This window comes from Neocloeon triangulifer, unplaced genomic scaffold, assembly GCF_031216515.1.
Source record: "Neocloeon triangulifer isolate White Clay Creek 2 clone unplaced genomic scaffold, ASM3121651v1 ptg000022l, whole genome shotgun sequence".
In the NCBI taxonomy this organism is placed as follows: Eukaryota; Metazoa; Arthropoda; class Insecta; order Ephemeroptera; family Baetidae; genus Neocloeon; species Neocloeon triangulifer.
In genome coordinates this window covers 2773205-2791741 of record NW_026775562.1, presented here as the reverse complement: position 1 = coordinate 2791741, position 18537 = coordinate 2773205, and the positions used below count along the sequence as shown (strand labels likewise).

The 18537-nt window shown below is 36.5% G+C and overlaps 3 protein-coding genes across 9 annotated transcripts in view; 2 read left to right on the top strand and 1 right to left on the bottom strand.

The window, feature by feature from the left end:
* Positions 1-392: 392 nt before the first annotated feature.
* On the bottom strand, positions 393-4581 carry LOC132204519 (lysine-specific demethylase RSBN1L). Its single transcript, XM_059633061.1, has 9 exons — positions 4369-4581; positions 4230-4306; positions 3380-3835; positions 2911-3324; positions 2706-2846; positions 2504-2643; positions 2111-2390; positions 1897-2047; positions 393-1838 (listed from the first exon to the last, which is right to left on the bottom strand). The coding sequence occupies exons 2-9, from the start codon at positions 4278-4280 to the stop codon at positions 1216-1218; spliced, it is 2256 nt and encodes a 751-aa protein (XP_059489044.1). The 5' UTR covers positions 4281-4306; positions 4369-4581; the 3' UTR covers positions 393-1215.
* Positions 4582-4671: 90 nt separating this feature from the next.
* Positions 4672-7622, top strand: LOC132204617 (Bardet-Biedl syndrome 2 protein homolog). Its single transcript, XM_059633238.1, has 13 exons — positions 4672-4812; positions 4875-5099; positions 5149-5337; positions 5411-5593; positions 5645-5867; positions 5917-6086; positions 6146-6199; positions 6252-6434; positions 6582-6731; positions 6789-7004; positions 7062-7228; positions 7285-7433; positions 7498-7622. Exons 1-13 carry the CDS (start codon positions 4699-4701, stop codon positions 7596-7598), a joined length of 2124 nt encoding a protein of 707 aa, XP_059489221.1. The 5' UTR covers positions 4672-4698; the 3' UTR covers positions 7599-7622.
* Positions 7623-8171: 549 nt separating this feature from the next.
* The window catches only part of LOC132204217 (ankyrin-3), a 108733-nt gene continuing 98367 nt past the window's right edge, over positions 8172-18537 (top strand). For 5 of the 7 annotated variants that reach the window (XM_059632582.1, XM_059632581.1, XM_059632580.1 and 2 more), the window contains exons 1-2: positions 8173-8367; positions 8434-8620. In XM_059632582.1, coding sequence (XP_059488565.1) covers positions 8441-8620 — 180 coding nt within the window. In that variant the 5' untranslated portion in view covers positions 8173-8367; positions 8434-8440. Of the gene's footprint in view, positions 8368-8433; positions 8621-18537 lie in introns of all 7 variants that reach the window. The other 2 variants (XM_059632576.1, XM_059632587.1) reach the window with 2 other exon arrangements.

Sequence of the window (18537 nt, the reverse complement as noted above, 5' to 3'; positions counted from 1 at the left end):
CAGCCAACTTGAGAATATTTACAATTCATATAAAACTATTATAAACTGTTCAAAATATTCACTATAAACATTGCATAGTAATAAAAAAACTTGAGAATTGGTATTTTAGGAAAGAAATTTAATTTACATTAATGAAGTTTGAAAAATAAAAAAATTGATTTTGCTGCTCTTTTTCAGTTGGTAGCGGAAAAGCCTTGCGCTTTTACGAGATTTACGAATTTCGACCTTGTTGATTGAATAATGAAGACCTCACGCACGGGACCCAGATACACAATCATTTTGTATCAATGCCAATGCCAAAAGGACAAACACTTTTTTTGCGGCTGATAAAACTCCAGCAGCTGGAAAATTATCACACACGTGCAATTTGGTATAACTTTTCATACAAATGAAGCAGCCTGCTTTTTATTTAGAGGGTCATTTTTATTAAATATTTTTCTCTGTATTGCACTTGGAAACTAAGAAGCAACAAAGAAAGTATAGTGATCCCGACAAAGTTCGGGAAGAAGAGCTCCGTGAAGAGTGTACATGGCGCGTGTGAATAAAATTGACAAACATTCAAATAGACTTACAAATACAATAATAGCAATCACGCTACTCAACAATATAGATTGTATTGTGTATGTGTGGTACCTATAATAGGCGTATCGATTAATTAAGTTACTTCTCGTCGTAATATTTTGTCCACCAATAATAAATTCTACTTTTTTTTATTGATTTGTGTTACTTTTCTAGGCAATATATAATAAATTATTTTCAGAGGGGCCACTTTGATTCTCATTTCTCCCATGCACAATATATAAAGTCCTCTCCTTTGCATATAAACAATAAATTAACTAACAAAACGCACTCCATAGAAGTGCTGCTGCCCAAATCGTTCTTTCTATGAAAAAGACAATGACGAATAAACTCTCGAAACTAGTAGTCTAGCTTGCTCAAAAACAAAAGACAGACACCGTTAGTGTAAGAAGTAGTTTAGTTCAACTTCTGTGAAAAATTGGCAGTGTATAAAACTCAAATAAACTACCAGGTGATAAACTCTCAGCACTCGTATGTACAAAAAAAAAATGTATATTAAAAAACGTGATTACAGACAAGCATTGTCTAGCTCGGAGAAAAATTAATAGCTTGCCTAATGCAAAATGGCATTTCATGGTCGGTTGACAAGAAGAAGAGAAAACTAAAAATGTGGGAATGTTGATGGCAGAGAACTAATTAGCTGAACTGTTTGGGGGGCAAATTCATCTCGGCCATGATTTGGTCGAGCAGGTTGACCGAATTCTTCGGCAGCTCTGGCTTCTTGACAGGCGACACCGAGTTTAGAGTCAGTTGACGCTTGACTGGTGGTTTGGCCTCGTCGTTGCTGGGGGCGGCCTCGACTTCTTCAGGGGCTGCCTTCAAAGCTGGCTCTGCTTTTGACTTGTCATTTGTGGCACTGATTGGCGACTCTCGCTGCTTCTTCTCGCTCTCCGGCCTTTTGCTTTCTTTATGTTTCTCTCTTCTCTCTTCTTTGCTCTCCTTGTCATCTTTTCTCTCTTTGTCCTCCCGTTGATCCTTTTCGTCTTTACGATCCTTCTCTTCCTTCTTCTCCTTTCGCTCCTGCTTGTGATTATTTTTGTCCTTTTCCATAATCAAAACCTTTTCTGGAGGCGCCAAGCTCACATCTCCGTTCTCGTTTGGTCTCTTCTTGGCACTCTGCACTTCCTCCTCGTTCGGCAGAACTTCAAACGCCTTTGTAGGACTGTCCGAGTTTACCAGACTCAGGTCTCTGGTCATTTTGGCGTTTTCTTCCATGGCAATCGCTTCAGGGTAATATTGCTTTAGTCTCACATGCCAGGCTGTAAAAACGATAATTAAAATAACTTTCTTGAACTCATTTTTAGATTTAAAACAAACCTATGCTTGTAACAGCTGTGACTGTTCTGAACTGATGGATGATGTTCCTGGGCAAGAAATAAATGTCATTGTCACAAAGCTGGATTCGTGCGTACATAACCCCTTCTCTCCGAAGCTGATTCAGTTTTGCATCCTCCACCCATTGCACACACTGAAATGAAGTATTTTTGTTTAGATGACATTTGCAAATATTTTAAAGGAGAAAACTACAGACCTGAGACATGGGAGGCTCGTGGAGGTCAAGTTGCAGCTTCTCGACAAGATAGTGAAAGTTGGCAGCGTGGAAGGCGACCACATCTTTTGTGATTCTGTTGTGCTCGCTCGGCTCACCGCAGTGGATGGCTTTGAGCACTCCCACGGCTGCCGTTGTCTGTCTGTCCAGGGCGTGGCCAACATGGTCTGCATGTGCTCTGGTTCTGTCTTCAAAAAGGTACTCTCTGGCCTCCGACTGTCTTGGCAGGTACTGCAGATTCTTCAGTTCATTTATTCCCGTCCTGTGCATCAGAATTAAAAGTTAAAAACATTTTTATTTTTATGCTTCAAAAATAACTATAGAATGATTGATTTTCTAACTAATTAATTTATCTTAAAATTCTTAAAAATTAACCTTTTTCTTTTTGTTGCCGACTTTGATAGATCTGCAGTGGGCACTAGTTGTTCTCCTGGTCTGACCCACAGAATCGGTCCATCATTCGATTCTCGAGGCGTGCTCATCTTCACGGCTGAAAGACCGCCCCAAGGCATTGTCTGCAGAAATAAATAGAAAAGTTAATTCCAGACCAGACCACGATTTTCTCGTTTAGTCTTACTTGTTTAAGGAAGGGGTCTTGTTCAAGGATCTCCAGCAGGTCAGGGAAGAAACCTCCCTGTTCCTCGTGGACAGTACCAACAATGCTGATATTATTGAGTGGGCCATATCGAATAGTGCCAAAGGAATAATTCTTGTACACCTGGAGTGTGTTTAAAAAATTAGCATAAAATATTTCAGATGATAATATAAAAAATCTTCTTTACATTTTCGCAGTACTTCAGCATGGTAGACATTTCAGTCTCGTTGCTCCTGCCCAGGACGTTGTTTGAGACAACCAGATTCGGGTGCTTCTCAGCCATGTAGTCGATATAGTCTGGCTGATAGGCGGCAGCGCCGTGCACGATTCCCATCACATGCATTGGGTTGCCATCCTCATCCTCTTGGAAAACCACCTTGAAGTATTCGTCGACCAGCACCTCCATCTCCTCAGGGCTCAGTCGGCAGATTTCGTCCTGGTACAAATGTACGACGCTTGCCCCTCCATTGGCGTTGGTCTCCACCCTGATGAGATTCTGCATTCTTGCACTCGTTTCAGAGGCTGGTGGCCGAGGCAGGGACACAGTCTTTGTGAAGGTTCGGTCTCGACGACACTGTATTCCGATGTGCGCCTTTTTAACCTAAAACAGTTTTGGAAATAAGACTGATTAAAACACAATTTTTTCTCAATTTCACCTTTGATCGTCTTCCACAATGTGGGCACTCATTTTTGCGGTCGTCACTTCGTCTGGAACTGGAAGATTTGTGATGGCTTGAAGATGACGAGTGGTGGCGGGAAGAGGATGACTTGCTCGATCTGTGGCTGCTGCTGTGGTGCGACGACGAGTGGTGCCTCTCAGAATGTTTTTTCGTCGAATCACTCGGCTCGCGCACTTTCACAGACTCGGCGCCACCGTTGATTTTGGCCTTAAAAAGAGATCCTTCCTCAGTCGCTTTCTTGTGGATTTTTGTCTCTTTCGGTACTTCAGCATCGCACGTGACTTCTGGAGCCTCAACCTTGATCTTGGCTGGACTCATTGGTGGATGAGAAGGAGAGCAGTCTGAGAGAGGGGGTGACACTAGCAGTCCTTCTTGAATTCCAGCGCCAGTCTGGAAGTTCGATAATGGCTCTTCCTTGCCACACAGGTGCTTCTGTAAATTTTAAAAACTATGAATAAAATTTGAATTGTTTTCCTCTTACATCTCAAAAACTTTTGAAGTAAGTCAGCAAAATAATAATTTTTATTACTTTTATAAAGAACGACGATTTCTAACTTTTAATTTTTATAGAATAATTGTAAATTGAATAAAATAATATAAAAATCGATTTTTAATTATGGTTTTTAGATAATTCCTTTAAAAAATCAGGCAATTATTGGGCTACAATTCATTCTATTCTTATTCAGAAAGTTAATGAAAGGTAATTTCCATGTTAATATGAAGGAATTAAACAAATCAGCCCACAAGCATTGGTAAAAAAATGAGCAGGAAAATTTGTAGGCAGGGCACGCCTAGGGTAAGAGAGCATAAACGGGCGATTTCTGACCACGTCCAGCGTGTCCTGGTGCTCGACAGGCATGCTAGCCACTTGATCCATGCAATTTTCAGCTCCAGGAAACAGCCCTGCGGAAATTAAGTCACAATCAGAATGGGGAAGTGGGACCAACAAGCGTAAGCAAGCTCACCTCATGACTCTAAAAAGCGCGGTTGCACCAGCAAAAGTCGCGTTTTCGTCCGCGATTCGTGCTGAAATTTATGTGAGCCACCGGTTAGTCGATATTTTAAAGGTTTAGAACGCCAGAGAACGGCTTAATCAAGCGAAATTTGCAGAAATTCGATGCTACGTTCAAAACTACGCTTCTTTCATGGTGAATGTTTTTGTCACTGCGGGCGCGCGGTCGTTTCGCGAACTACGCAAACAATTGAATGACGCGCCTCGATTCGCGCTACTTTTTGAATCGCGTGCCGCCGCGTGGGGATCCTTCCACTCGCATTCCACCGTAACAAAAGAAGTCATGCAGCCTGTTTACACCTTTAATTTGCACCACCCTGTAATTGCAGGGTGCGTAACTCTAGGTTACTACGACGGAACGCACCCCTCTTTGACGGCTGCAACAGCAACCGATAAAGTATATAAATTAATTAATCGAGTCACTTATTAATGATTTTTTTAAATTCACTCAAAATTTAGATTTTTATTCACTCGCCTCATAAAAAACTGTCCGGAAGCTCGGGCCGAATTTGTTCGAGCGATGCCAGTAAGGAAGTCGTGATGTTGAATTTGAACCAAACCATCACAACAATTCAAACTGGGCAAATAGATCCTTCGAGCGATAGAGATTTCCTGGTGGTCGGTTCGCCGAGAAGCATCCTCGTTTATGACGTTGAAAAAAATATGGATGTTTTTTACAAAGAGGTAACTTAAATTATTTCGTATTACCTAAATTTTTAAATAAAAAATAAAGGTTCCGGAGGGAGTCAAAGTTATATCGATCGGAAGACTGGGCAAAATGGAAAAGCCTGTGATCCTTGCTGGAGGAAATTGCACCATTGTGGGTTTCGACTTTGAGGGCAATGAGGTGTTTTGGACTATCACTGGTGACATCGTCTGCTCTCTGGCGTTGATGGATTTTGATTCAGACAATAGAAACGAGGTGCGCCAAAATATACAAAATTGATAAATGATAGAAAAAATTATTTGGAAAAAAATCTTAATTATTGTAAAAGTTGATTGTCGGCTCCACGGATTACGACATACGAGTTTTTAAAGAGGACAAAATTGTGGGCGAGCTTACGGAAACGGAGGCGGTCACCTCTTTGACCCCTCTCCAGAAATCCTGCTTCGGATACGGACTTTCAAATGGCACCATTGGAGTTTATGAAAAATTGCAACGTTTGTGGCGAATTAAGGTATTTCATAAAATAAATTTAGGAATAAATATTATTAAAAAATAATTCCAGTCTAAAAATAAGGCTGTCATGGTTTTCAATTATGACATTGACGGGGACGGTCTGGACGAGTTGATAATCGGTTGGTCGAATGGAAAAGTGGATGGGAGGAGCAGCAGGACTGGAGAAGTTGTGTTCAAAGACAACTTCACCTCTGCCGTTGCCGGAATCGTGGCTGGCGATTATCGACTGATCGGAACTCGAGACTTAATTTGCTGTTCGGTGACGGGAGAAGGTTCCAATTTCCAAGTTAAAATTAATTTAAACTTAAATTTTATTGAAAGTCCGTGGGTACGAGGCTAACAGAATGCTGAGGGCGCCTGGTCGAAGGGTTAACTACGGGCACGATGCTGTTCGAGAGATGTTCAGCAAGAAACAGCACCTCATGTTAGAGCTCTCTAATTACAAGGAATCTACTAACCAACCGGTAGAAGTGGCGAAATCAAAGATACCAGTATATATTTTTCAACTATTAAAAAAAATTAGTTAAAAACCAATTTGTAATTATTTTAGATGCAAACAAAACTTCAGACTGTCATTTCATTAAATGACACAGATTTGAAAAAGGCAAGTAGTTTAATAATTTTCAATAAATTACATTAAAATTAATTAATCTCAGCCACGCATTGACGTAAATTTGTTCACAAACAACGACACCGTTATTCGAGCCGTGCTTGTTTTTTGCGAGGGAATTTTCCAGGGTGAATCGCACGTTTTGCACCCAAAGGATGACGAACTTACTAGTAACGTGACGGTTCCGATCACTCCTGTAAATAATGTTCCGGTTGATTTGCATATCAAGGTAAAAACAAATTATAAAAGGGAAAAAATTAAGCTTTTGAGGTAGGCAACCTGCACGTCTCTCCAGCAGAGCAAAATGCCTATATTTAATTTATTTGCATTTTTTTTTTAAATTATTCTCTATGCTTTTGGATTTTAATATTTTAAGGCCCTGATCGGTCACAAAGGAAGCTCAAATTTCCACCTTTTTGAACTTTCAAGACAACTCCCAAGATTCGCTATGCTGCAACTCCTCAAAGGCAAACAAGAAAAGCCAAAAAGTTTCTCAACATTCGTAATCAAGGAGAGGATTCAAAGAGTATTTTAGATTTTTTTGGTTCAAAAACAAAATATTATAAAATTAATTTTTTGGCAGATTATTCTTTGGGTGAACCAAAATTTCCTTCTGCAGTCGGAAATGACACTGGCGGGTCTGGATATGGAGTTGTATTTTAAGGCGCTGCAGGTGAACCAAGTCGTCGCGTTTTGCGTGGGCAGCGACAATAAAATCACAATTTATTGTGACGACATGGGACTGGTTGGCGAAATAACTCAGTCACTTGCTCATTTTCTGAACGTCCATGATTTGGAGGTAAAAATATTTAATTAAAAAAAATTGCTGAATTTTGAATAAATATCATGAACTTAGGCGAGAGCACAGTTTCCGAAAATCCAGGAAAATCTGAAAGAGCTGATGACGAAAATGGTCGAGCTGAACGACGTGCGACTGCAGCTCAGCACCGACATGGCCAGTTGTTTAGACACAATTCGCTCGCACGTCATCCGAATCGAGGACGCCAGAATCATCGAAGACGTGTAATTTATTAATTAAAATAAATAATAATAATGGTAATAAATATCTTTTTTTAAAGAGAGGGTGTTAGCAAGTGGACATCTTCACTGTCGGCGTGCAACAATGACATTTTGAAATCGTACAAAGTCCGGAATCAAAATCACAGCGACCTGATGCAGTGCTTGAAACAAATTAACAAGTATATCGAGCAGGCGTCAAAACTACGCGGTAATATAAGAGAAATAATTCTTTCAAGCCACATAATATTAAATTTAAATATATTTGATTATAGTGGGGAAGCCGCAGTCAAGACTTGTAGGTCTGTGTCGAGCAGCCGTGAAAAACAATAATGTGGTTTCATTACTGAGAATCATCAATTCTGGAAATAATTAAAACTTTTACTCGTGTGATTTTCAAAAGAAATGAAATCGATGATTAGACACTGAAAATGTTTCGAATAAGAAAATTTAATACTTCTGTGTAATATGCAGAAATAGATCTGACAGATCCGCTTTTTTATTCCATTATTATGATTGTTCCCGTGCGATTATGATTATAAAGAATTATAAAGAAGAAGAAGACATTTTTTCGTGCAGCAAATCTTCATCTCAGGACGGGGGCGCAGACCAGCTTATATTCAAAACTTACGTTGACAAACTGAAAATTCGTTTTTTTTTTATTCCTAATTAATTAAAAGTGGCATTTTTTTGCAAGTTTATGTGGTCGGTAGCGCTCGCATCCTGCAGCAGCCTGTCGTTCTCCAAAAACAACTTTTGCATAATGAAGTGAATAAAAATTATTAAGTATGAAAAATAATCAATTTACCGAAGTAATTAATTAACCACGCAAAGTATTAAAAACGAAACGAAACCGTTAGTTGAGGCAGGCGCCGACAGAGGGCTGCAGCGTGCAGATCGTTTATTATTTCCCCTCCCCCGCCGGCTTGGCCGCTTGCTTGGGTCTTGGATTGGATTTTCGGCTCCGTTCTCAGCAGTTTAGCGAGTTGACAGGAGCGAAATTCGCGGCGGCGGCACACCCCCGTCCGAATTAATTTTTTCTCGGTAATTTCGCGAATTATGTGAGTGGTCTGGTGTGTTGCGTGGCCGCAGTCGATCGTCCGAATCCTCACACCTGCACACCCGCCGACGGAGAAAAAGAAAAGGTGAGTTGGAAACACAAGAAAAAAAAATAAGTCACGGTTTCTGATTTGCTTAATTGACCTGCACAGCCAAATAATGCCGGTCGACGAGGAGGAGTCCATCGTCGACGCCGTCCTCAAGGTCCAACTGGGCTCGAACGGTGGCGTCGAACCGGTGCCGGCGCCGCGGGTCAACGGCAACTCGAAGCTCGACGAAAGGGATGAAGAAGACGAAGAGAAGAACGCCGAGAATGAGAGGCAGCTGCAGCAGCAACAGGTTGGAATTCGTTTTATTGAAACTGATTTTTGTCTCTATTTCGACCCACATTGCCCGGTTTGACCTTTTGACCGTTGGCTGCAAGTGAAACGAAAAAGGGGTGAAAAATTCAACAGAGGAAATTAAAACAGCGAAGAAATTAAAAAAAAAATCAAGAATAATTTCGGTCGGTAATTTAAATTTGAATGCAATGATCAAATATTTGATTAATTAAAAAAAAATGGAAACTAATTTTTGAAAAAATTTTAAAGTTTATATCATGAAATATTTTTTCATGTTTTTATTTTTTTTTTTTATAAAAATAAACTAAAAACAATTGAGTAACAAATCAGGTTAAATTTTAAATATATGATTTGGAAATTAAAAAGGATAAAAAGGATTTAAATCAATCATATAATTGTATTGAATTAGGTTGAAAAATGCTTTGAATATTTAACATTTTTAGTAAATTTTTTAACTAAAATTTCAATTATAACTAATATATTTTTTTTAAAGAAAATTTTAAATATCCATGTAATGTTGGTTTTTTGTATTTTTATTTTTTATTATCGCTTTAGTTAGTCCCTTACAATTAGGCCTGTGATATCAGTCGAGCCGGCGAAGGCCACGTATGAGCGAGTTCATACTTTTGGCTGCAAACAGGTTTGTTTTCAGCTTTGTAGTTAAACGAGTGATGCGGTTAGACCCTCAGTCTGGCGATCTAACTGAATTAATTTTAAATAAATCATTTCGAGCGAAAAAGTCTGTCAATAAATAAATGACATTGACATTAACAATGCGTGCTAACCGCTCTGAATTATGAACATTGTCGCGAGGATGTGACGTCGGATGGCAATTTGTATTTTGTAGTTAACAACACACTAGCCTGAATCACTCGATCTGCTCTTCAAAGTGCACAACGAGCAGGAAAAATAAATGACTTTGATAATTTGCTCCCTCTTATGCTAATCGCAGCCAATTGGGCCTCTCTTCGAAAAGTAAAATCGACCGCTGACATTCATTGCTTGCGGTGAAAGTAAAATTGGAGATCTGCTCGCGGTTGGTTCAATTTAAACTTCAAACTCCAGCCGAAGGAGTCTTATTTACGACGCTTTTAATTCTCGTCCTTCGTAATTGCAGATTATTTCAAGGAAACTTTGCATGTAATTAAAGAATGAAAAGGATTGCAAAATCTTAGAATAGAATTAAGAAATATTTTACGAAGAGAAAATTAAGATTACAAACTTGACCTGAGAATTTTTAAATAATTAATCATACAAATTTTTCCAGTAAAATTAATTTTGCTTTGTATGAGTTATGAAAAAACATTCAAAGACTGAAAAAAATTTAATATTAAAAAATCAATAATAATAATTTTTTGTGAAATCATCAAATCTTATTGTAAGTCAAGAAAGTCTCTTTTTGATCTTGGAAGTTTTTTTCAAATTCTTGCTACTGTTGGTGCCTTTTTGTGCAAAAATTCATTGTTTACCCCCTCAATCTCACTGGGAAACGCTCGTAAATTAAAAAATACTTTTTGCCAGAAACTTTCTACACTTTTATATAATTTTATCAATTCTTTTCCTGAGAATTTCAATAAAAAAAACTCAAAATAAAGAGGAAAACTTTTTTTAAATAAATTTATAATTATTTCTGTTTACTGAGTCATTACACTAAAATACCTTTGCAAATGTTTTTTTACTAAAAAATTTATAGAGTGGTACATGCCATTATCGGTTAGTCCCCAGATAGAAGCAGACAATTAGATGATTGCACTCCACTTTTCATGCATTAGGACCAACGCCCTTTCAAATTGAGGCGCCGCTTAATTATAACAATTTCGACCTCACTGCTCAATGTCGGTGGGTGGCGTGAATATTTTTTGTTCGAGTCGTAATTTCCTCTCTAAATTTTCGCAGACATATTTCCAAGCGAGTCTAAAAGTATGAAATTTTACGCTTGATGCTGGCGACGAGGAAAAATTTAATGGGGTATTGATCAGATTACGCATAGCGTAGCATCAAGTGGAGAACGCGATGAGATCATCGGAGCGCGTTTCTCGTTATTTGCTGCTCTGCGACTCGCATGACACGCTGGCTGAAACCGTGCAACAAACAAACGGCCATAATGTGCTTTGTAACATACACACCTTATTGTTAGTACAATTTTTTATTCAACCAATAATGAGCATAAATGACTTGCTCAATTTAATTCATTACGATTTGATGTGACAAATCACTAAAAAATAATTTAAATCTGCTTCAAATTGAAATCTTTTACACTTTTTCTTTCAAATTCGTCCTCTTTTGTATTTGTTATAATTATCTCTGCTGTTATGGTGACTAATCAGAGTGATCAGGTATCTTAAACTGTAAAAAAATTCTACCAATACGTCTCCCATTAATTATTATTATTTTTTACATTTGATTATTGCGAAATAAATTTTATTGCATTAATTTTGGACCAAAACAGCAAGAATTTTAATAAAATCTACAAGTTTGATGTAAATGTAACGATCAAACAGATCATCCTAAAATTTTATTTTGATATTATTTGAGGTTTTTTATTTGAAATTTTTTATAATCGTTTTTAATCATACACATTTTGAGGAGAGAAACAAATTGCAATCTTTCTTTTTAATTTCAGTAATGGTGAAAAATAGAAAAACTGAAATAATTAAAGGAAATATTTTCTATGTAAATGAAATATTTTTTTAATCAAAGTTTGGTAATTAAATGAAAGGGAAGGATATGACTGAAAAGTTGTATTCATATTTATTATCCTCATTATTATTGATTTTTCTAGCTACTTTTTCACAAGCCGAAGTTTGTTGTCTTCACTTAAAATCGAGTATTAAAGATGGATGAGAGCAATAAAGTAATCCAAATAACACAGAGTTGGGGAGCAATAAAAATAGCTGTCAAATCACCGGCCGGCGGCGCCGTTCCCTTAAAAACTCCAAATTCGTTACAACCAAAATCAAACTCAAGAGCAGCTCGCGTGCCTAGATTGGCCAATGAATTGGAGCGTTTTATTGTTAACGAGCAAACCCTCTATTTTACGACTTCTTTATGATATTATTCATTCGCGCTTTCGGCCAGATGTTTTCTTGAGAGGGCGTGGGAGGCTGAAAGAAAAAGCCCCGAGATGCCTTTTATTGAACCATGGGCATTTATATTGTACATTTTAGAATCAGCTGGACTTACGTCATCTCGGTCATTACCACCGAGTAGTGCTTTACGAGCGTTGTTATGCGCGATGCATCTCCATATTTCTCTTTTTTTTTATCTCGAACCGATGAATATGCATGAGCTCGTTCAGGTATACAAGTGTCGGCTCGCACTTCTTCTCGCCAGAAAACGCCTCTCCAAACGTGAACCAAGTCTGCATTTGTATCAAATAAGGAAGTTGGTTCTCCGTTACTTATTTTTCTGAAAAGCACAACTTTTATTAATCGTACTCAGATTTTGAAGAAAGATTAATAACTGAAAACTATTTTTCTAAAATTAATTTAAACTATTAAAAATAATAATTTCCAGTTTTTCATTTTAAATTTTCTGTAAATAAAAAGAAATTTCATCCGACAATGCCCAAAGAGGCTAATTTATTTTTAAAAATTAAAGCCAATTTCTAGTATTTTTTTAAATTTTATATACAAATTTGATATTATTTTTTGATTTATTTTTAAATTTAAAAATATTCATTTTAATAATTTAATTAAATTGATTAAAAAATAACATTTCGCTATTTTATTGAGAAGCGATCCCGTTTAAGTTATATCTAAAAGATTCTAGATGGTCCCATCGCTCGTGTCGGACAAAAAATCGCAAATATTTATCGCTCTCAACCATTTGGCGGAAGTTGGCCGAGTGCGTGCCTAACTAGCCCCCCGGCTAAAAATGGTCTCGGCAGGGCGTGTTTGCGACTCGTTTCTCGCCTCGACATGAAAATCCGCCCGCTGCTCATTGAAGATCCATATTGGGCTGGTCAGTGCTTCAGAAATAGCGAACGGTGCAGTTATGCGCACCTAACCTCCAATTTATGCCATTTTGCGTTTATTGATTTTGCCCAGAGGCTCAGCGCGAGAGAGACGTGCGTGGGTTTTGAGCTCGGGGATGTTAATTACTAATTAGCTGCGCCAATCAGGTGGGAATTACGCATTACGAGTTGAAAGGGGTGCACCAGGGATGGAAATGTTAAAGCAGATCTAAAAACGTCAATCAAATTAAAGCCTGCATAATTTGTGCGATTTTTTTATTTTGTAAAAAGACCGATTTTATTTTTATAAACTAAAAATTTGGGATAAGGGGTTTAAAAAAAATTTGATTTTAAGCGAGATTCTTCAAAATTTCAATGATAATTAAATTAATTTTTATTCAAAAAACAATAAATTAAGTTACATTTGAACTTTATTATCAGTTTTTTTGTGAATTATATTTCGTCTTGATATGAATTGAACATCCTCGATGGGTTTTATTTATTAGTTATTTATTATTAAAAAAGAAACGGCTCCAGCCACAATTCATGATCTGAGAAATCATTTTGACATGAATTAAGTGCAAACATCAATCTTTGAAAAATAATGTTACTTTCAAACAAACAATTTTTCGTGGAAAATTGTTTAAAGTTACATTTTATTAATTACAATTTTTGAATTTTTAACATTTTATAAATTATTATAAAAATTAAATGTTTTAATTACACAGTCGGTCAAATTTTGTGTGTAAAAATGCAGCTGGAATAATTTTTCACGAAAAGTGCTGATTTAAAAAAAATTAAAAGATTCCACAAGCTTATTTGTAATAAAACTGATGAGAAATAACTTAAAATTCATAGCTTTTTATCAGAAATAATTAAATAATTCCCAATTTAACCAAAAAATATGGTTCATTTAAATTTCTTAACTTTCTTACTTTTGCAAAATGAAGTTAACTTTAAGTTATTTCCACAAATACCTGAGGTGCGTGATGTGAGAAAATAAGCAAGTATATTTATTTCACAAGCAATTCCATCGCCTTTTATAAAATAATTTATAATAATTTTCGCCCTTACACGTTTCAAGTTCGAAAAGGCAAAGCTGCGTGTTTTACGCGGCAACAACTCAAGTCCTTATCTGGCGTTGTTTGCTCAACTCATTTGCATCGGCACCGGCCGGCTGCAGATTCAATTAGGATTTCGCAAGCGCCGAAATGAGGCACTAATTCGCTTACGGCCGTCCCACCCGTATGCATGTGAAAATAAATTAAATTGCTTGTTGATTCACGCGCGCTGGCAAATTTATGTGCCAACTCATCTGGCCAGAAGAAAGATTTTTTATTGGCTGTTTCGTGTCATTTAAGTGGCGGAAAACTGCCGCTCATTTTAATATATACGTGGTGATGTCAGTGTCAAATAACTCTTCGACTCATGCAGTTTTTGTAACTTGATAAGTTTAGTCTCAGCTTCCTTGAGCTTGAGCTTAAGCCTGGCAGGTGGCGTGAATATTAATTAATAAAATAATAAGCTTGGTATTCTTTACAGAGCTTGTTGGCTAAACAAAATCAAAACATTACTTAAAGGCTTTATTATAATTTTATTCGATTTATTTAGATATCAGAAAATCCATCATTTAAATCTCCTGCCTGTTTTTAAAATAAAAATTATATATATTATTGATTGATTAGAATAACAAATTATGGATTCAAATAAACAGCAAGCTTTAGTTTTTAATTGAAAATCCAAATTCAGCATAAAACTAAATTTGAATGAATTTCCCCTAGAATTATATTTTAATTTGAATAATCAATAACGATGCATTTAATGAATAATATGTTTATTATGCTCTAGTTTTTAACTGAAAATCAAAATTCATTTTTTAAAACTATATTTTATTTAACATTAATTTAGTTGTTAACAATTTCCTCCCTCTTTTTCTATTTTAATAAGTTTTATTTTGACCGAAGATAATTTAATAATTTAATTTCGTCTAGAATTCTTATTATTTGGATTTTTACTCTTTTCCAGCGATCTTCTCGGAATTTTAAAAGATTTTTCAAGATTTCACGTTGCTTTAGCCATAAAAAGGCAGAAATTATTGTTGGAGCGCAGTTCCGGCGCCGCCGCCGCCACACGTTACATTATTTTGCCTCGGGCTCTTTGCATTCAGAGGCTGATTGTTTCCTGTTCGCCGATGATCATCTCCAGCACAATGCACTCTCGTCTATTTATGCATCTGGCGCACCAGTCAGCAAACCAACCAAGCAACACCCACGCCGACGTATAATTATTCGCATTGCAAGCAGCTCATTACGGCACCGCCGCACGAAACACACGAGCTTTGTTTTTTAAATGCCTTTCCGTGCCAGACTTACTGACTCGCTCGCGCCACATCAACTTCCTATAATTTTATGCAAAACGTGTTATTTGCTTTAAATTTTTTTTATCAAGATATGAAACAAGTCGTGGTAAAAAGAAATAAAAAATTATTAAAGTTCCGGCAAAAGTTTTTTTTTCCGCTACTTCCTTTTTCCTTTTTTTAAAAATTATTTATTAAATGAAATTAAAAATAAAATTAATAACAAACCATTTCTAATGAAATGAATTGTAAATTATTCATAAATTTAAATGCAGACTACTCTAAATTCCAATGCTTTAATTTTGTCACGCAATTAGAATAATTGTTCGAGAAGTTTCATGCGTGCAAAATATTACAGTTGCCTAATTTATTCCACTTTTTTAACATAGTTTCAAGTTGATATCTTCATCCCCCTTTTAAATTCAGAAAAAAATTAAAAGAATTTTAAAAAATCGTTTTTTATTTTAAGCTGCAAACATATTTTTTAGAATTATTTGGATAAATCCTTTATTTTATTTTATGGCAGCTAAAGAAGCTTCATGATATAAGTACATTTTTAAAGATAAAATTTTTTGGGTTCCCAGTGAGCACCAGCTTGTGGCGACTCTTTGCCCTTCTGCTTAAACTTCACTCCGCTAGATGACTCGCGATCCTCCCCTATCGACGCGGCACCCTTTCGACCGGGTTAATTTCGCACGAGTCGTTTTCGTTTCCTCGCAATAGAAAAAAAACACCCAAAATATATTTATTTTTTCGCAATTGACTTTCCTTTCGAGCTGTTCTTTTTCTCATGATTGATGAGTGTTGTTTTTTTTTCTTCTCAAATTAATCCGGCGAGTGTGGGAAAAAACGGCCCCGATTTCGCACACAGACGGGCGCCAATTTATCGACAAACAGAAATTCGAGCTTTGCCGGTTTATTATTTTTGCGCGATTGAATTTCAGTGCGCGCTAATTTCGTTTTGCTTTCAAACTTTTTTTTTCATTCCACACTTGTTATCGTGGATTCATTTGCGTTTCGCACCTTTCCAAACACACAATCACGCCATTCTCTCGTTTCCGAAATAAAACGGAAGAAAAAACAAACGCGTTTTCCGTCTGTCGTTCCGGCAAACGGAGCTGGAAATGGGCGTCTCGAGGCGAAATTGCGTTTTGAGCAAATGTCGCGCGCCAGGCAGACGCATCACCCGAGCGATATTCGCAGTCCTAATTGCGGCCAGACACGACGCTCACTGACTCAACTCTCACAATCAGTCGAAACATTTTGTATGACGGAAAAACCCGTTATAGAAATGCTTATTTTTCATAAAAAAAATGAGTAATTTTGTAAAGTAAAATATGCAGAGAACGAATATATTTAAAAAAAAGTTGTTAAATGCAATTTTTATTTAATGGTAATTTTTCATGCAAAAAAACTGCCTTTCTATAGAGTCAATATAGAAATGTTTCTGCTTTTAAATAGCTCAAATTATTTTTCTGATTTTAAGCATAATAAAGTAAATTAAATATTCTGAAGTTTTGTATTTATTTGTAATTTTTCCATTCGTAAATTAATATTTTTTTAAAAGATTCAACTCTTTAAAACTAATAAAGAGTGGTCAGTCAAATTTTTATTAAGTATTTTTATTTTCTTTTACTTAAATAATTAAATTCTTCTTTATCCTTCTGAATATCAAAACTTTTCTTCTTGGTCAGCCACCAAAAATTATCTAGGGTGGAAGTAACGAACGAGTAAATAAAGTAGCAAGTAAATAGCTCCAGTGCAGTGGCTGTTCGAAGCATTACGTAAGACTGCGGCCCTCCTTCGAGAGTGTCCGCGTCTGCCAACCAGCTTTGCCTGCCCCACTATTATGCCAAACTATTTGATGCTCACGAAAGTCGATATGGACTATTAGCATAATGTGCAGCGACTTACTTTGCCTTTGCATGGAAATCTCGGCACGAGATTGGCTGCGAGTGAAATTTATATCGGTGTAAATTATTCCCGGGCGGCTTTCTCGGAGAGACTCGTCTGCACCAGGTCAAGTGGTGTCGGGCTTTAGTTAAATTAGTGCCGATGACCTGGCAAAACGGTAGCAACAACCACATCGCAACACTTGTCTGCATCTGGCTATAAAAAGTACCATTTTGTTGGAATGGATTTTTTTAAATTTTTAAAATCTTTTTTATTTAATTTAATTCTCTGATGTTACAAATTTTTGACATTTTTTTTTTAATTTTGAAAATTATTTCAGAGATTACAAAGTAAATAGAAATTTAAATTGATATTTATTTTGCAAAAAAAAAAAGGAACATTATCTCGTGTCTTGCTGCGGAGAAACAAAAAGTCTCTGCAGAGCAATTCCAAGAGACCCTCACGCGCCTGATAAGCGGCGAAGGGGTTTAGAATATTAACAAGCTCCGGTTTTGCGCTCGAATGAGTTCAGGTGAAAACTTTGCGGCAACACCCCTGTGCTGTGTTCGCACTCCAAGTACAGATTTTTTGCCGCTTTTTGTCCTTGTTCGGAGCTCGAATTGCGCCGGCCGGCGGTACCGAGAGTTGCTTGGGTTTTGGCCGCCGATCGATACTGCAGTGCTTGGGTCTGCACCAACTCAACATTCTCGGCGTTGGTGCTCGCTGCTGTGCGCACCGCCAGCCAGCCAGCAGCTGATCCCGACGGGGCTCTAATTGACCCAACTCGGAACCGCATGAATCAACCGGCGGGTGACCCTTTGAGCGTTTTAATCATCAATGATAAATATGACACCAATTTCATGCGGAAAAATGGAGATTGGGAAATCTGGAAGTGAAGAAATCGGGCTTTTTCCTTGTTGTATTATTATTTTTTTTTTTCACAAAAAACTAGACGGCTCTACCAGTTTTGGTCATGGTTCATGAGCAAGAAATATACAAAATATCAGCAAATTATATACCAGATTATTAACATAAAAAAAATTAAATAAAAAATCTTGAACTGAAATTTTTTTTTGGATTTTTTTTATTAAAAAAAATTGTACATTTCCTTACTTAATTTGCTGATTTTAATTTTTTTTTCTTGCTGATGAAATATGGTCGCAGAACTGGCAGAGCTGTCGTGTTTTCTGAATAAAAACAATTTTTACAAGGAAGAAAAAAAAGCCCGAGTTCTTCACTTCCATGATCATATCCTCGAGTGTCAATTTCTTCAAACAAATTAGAAGTTTAGGGATGGAAATTTATATTAAAAAACTTACATTCTCTTTTTGAACCATGTTTTTTAGATTTTTTATTATCAATAATAGATAAATAAATAAATATTAATAATTTACAGCTTTTTTTTTTAAATAAAATCAATCAATATTAATGAAGCAGTCAACTAAATAAACTCCGAAATATTTTGTTAATAAATTTTTACGAGTTTGTTAATATCTATACTTTATATCAAAAAGCGAATAACTTTTTAGCTGTAATTTTATTTTTATTAACTGCAAAAATCATTGTTTTTTTTTTATTAAAAACATTGCTTGTTACTAATATTTATAAAAGAAATTCATTGTTTCAAGAGAAATTAGTACAGAGATTTTGCCTTTTAACGCGTGGTTGCATAAAGTCTCACATTACTGCTCTGTTCTGCAGCTTTGTTGTC

Coding starts and splice junctions, on each gene's coding strand:
- LOC132204519 (XM_059633061.1), bottom strand. CDS start 4,280: ATGGATCAAGTGGCTAGCATGCCTGTCGAGCACCAGGACACGCTGGAC. Junction 3,836..4,229: donor ACCAGGACACGCTGGACGTG/GTCAGAAATCGC, acceptor TAAAATTTACAG/AAGCACCTGTGTGGCAAGGA. Junction 2,391..2,503: donor TCGGCAACAAAAAGAAAAAG/GTTAATTTTTAA, acceptor TCTGATGCACAG/GACGGGAATAAATGAACTGA.
- LOC132204617 (XM_059633238.1), top strand. CDS start 4,699: ATGCAGCCTGTTTACACCTTTAATTTGCACCACCCTGTAATTGCAGGG. Junction 5,594..5,644: donor AACGTTTGTGGCGAATTAAG/GTATTTCATAAA, acceptor AAATAATTCCAG/TCTAAAAATAAGGCTGTCAT. Junction 6,087..6,145: donor TGGCGAAATCAAAGATACCA/GTATATATTTTT, acceptor TAATTATTTTAG/ATGCAAACAAAACTTCAGAC.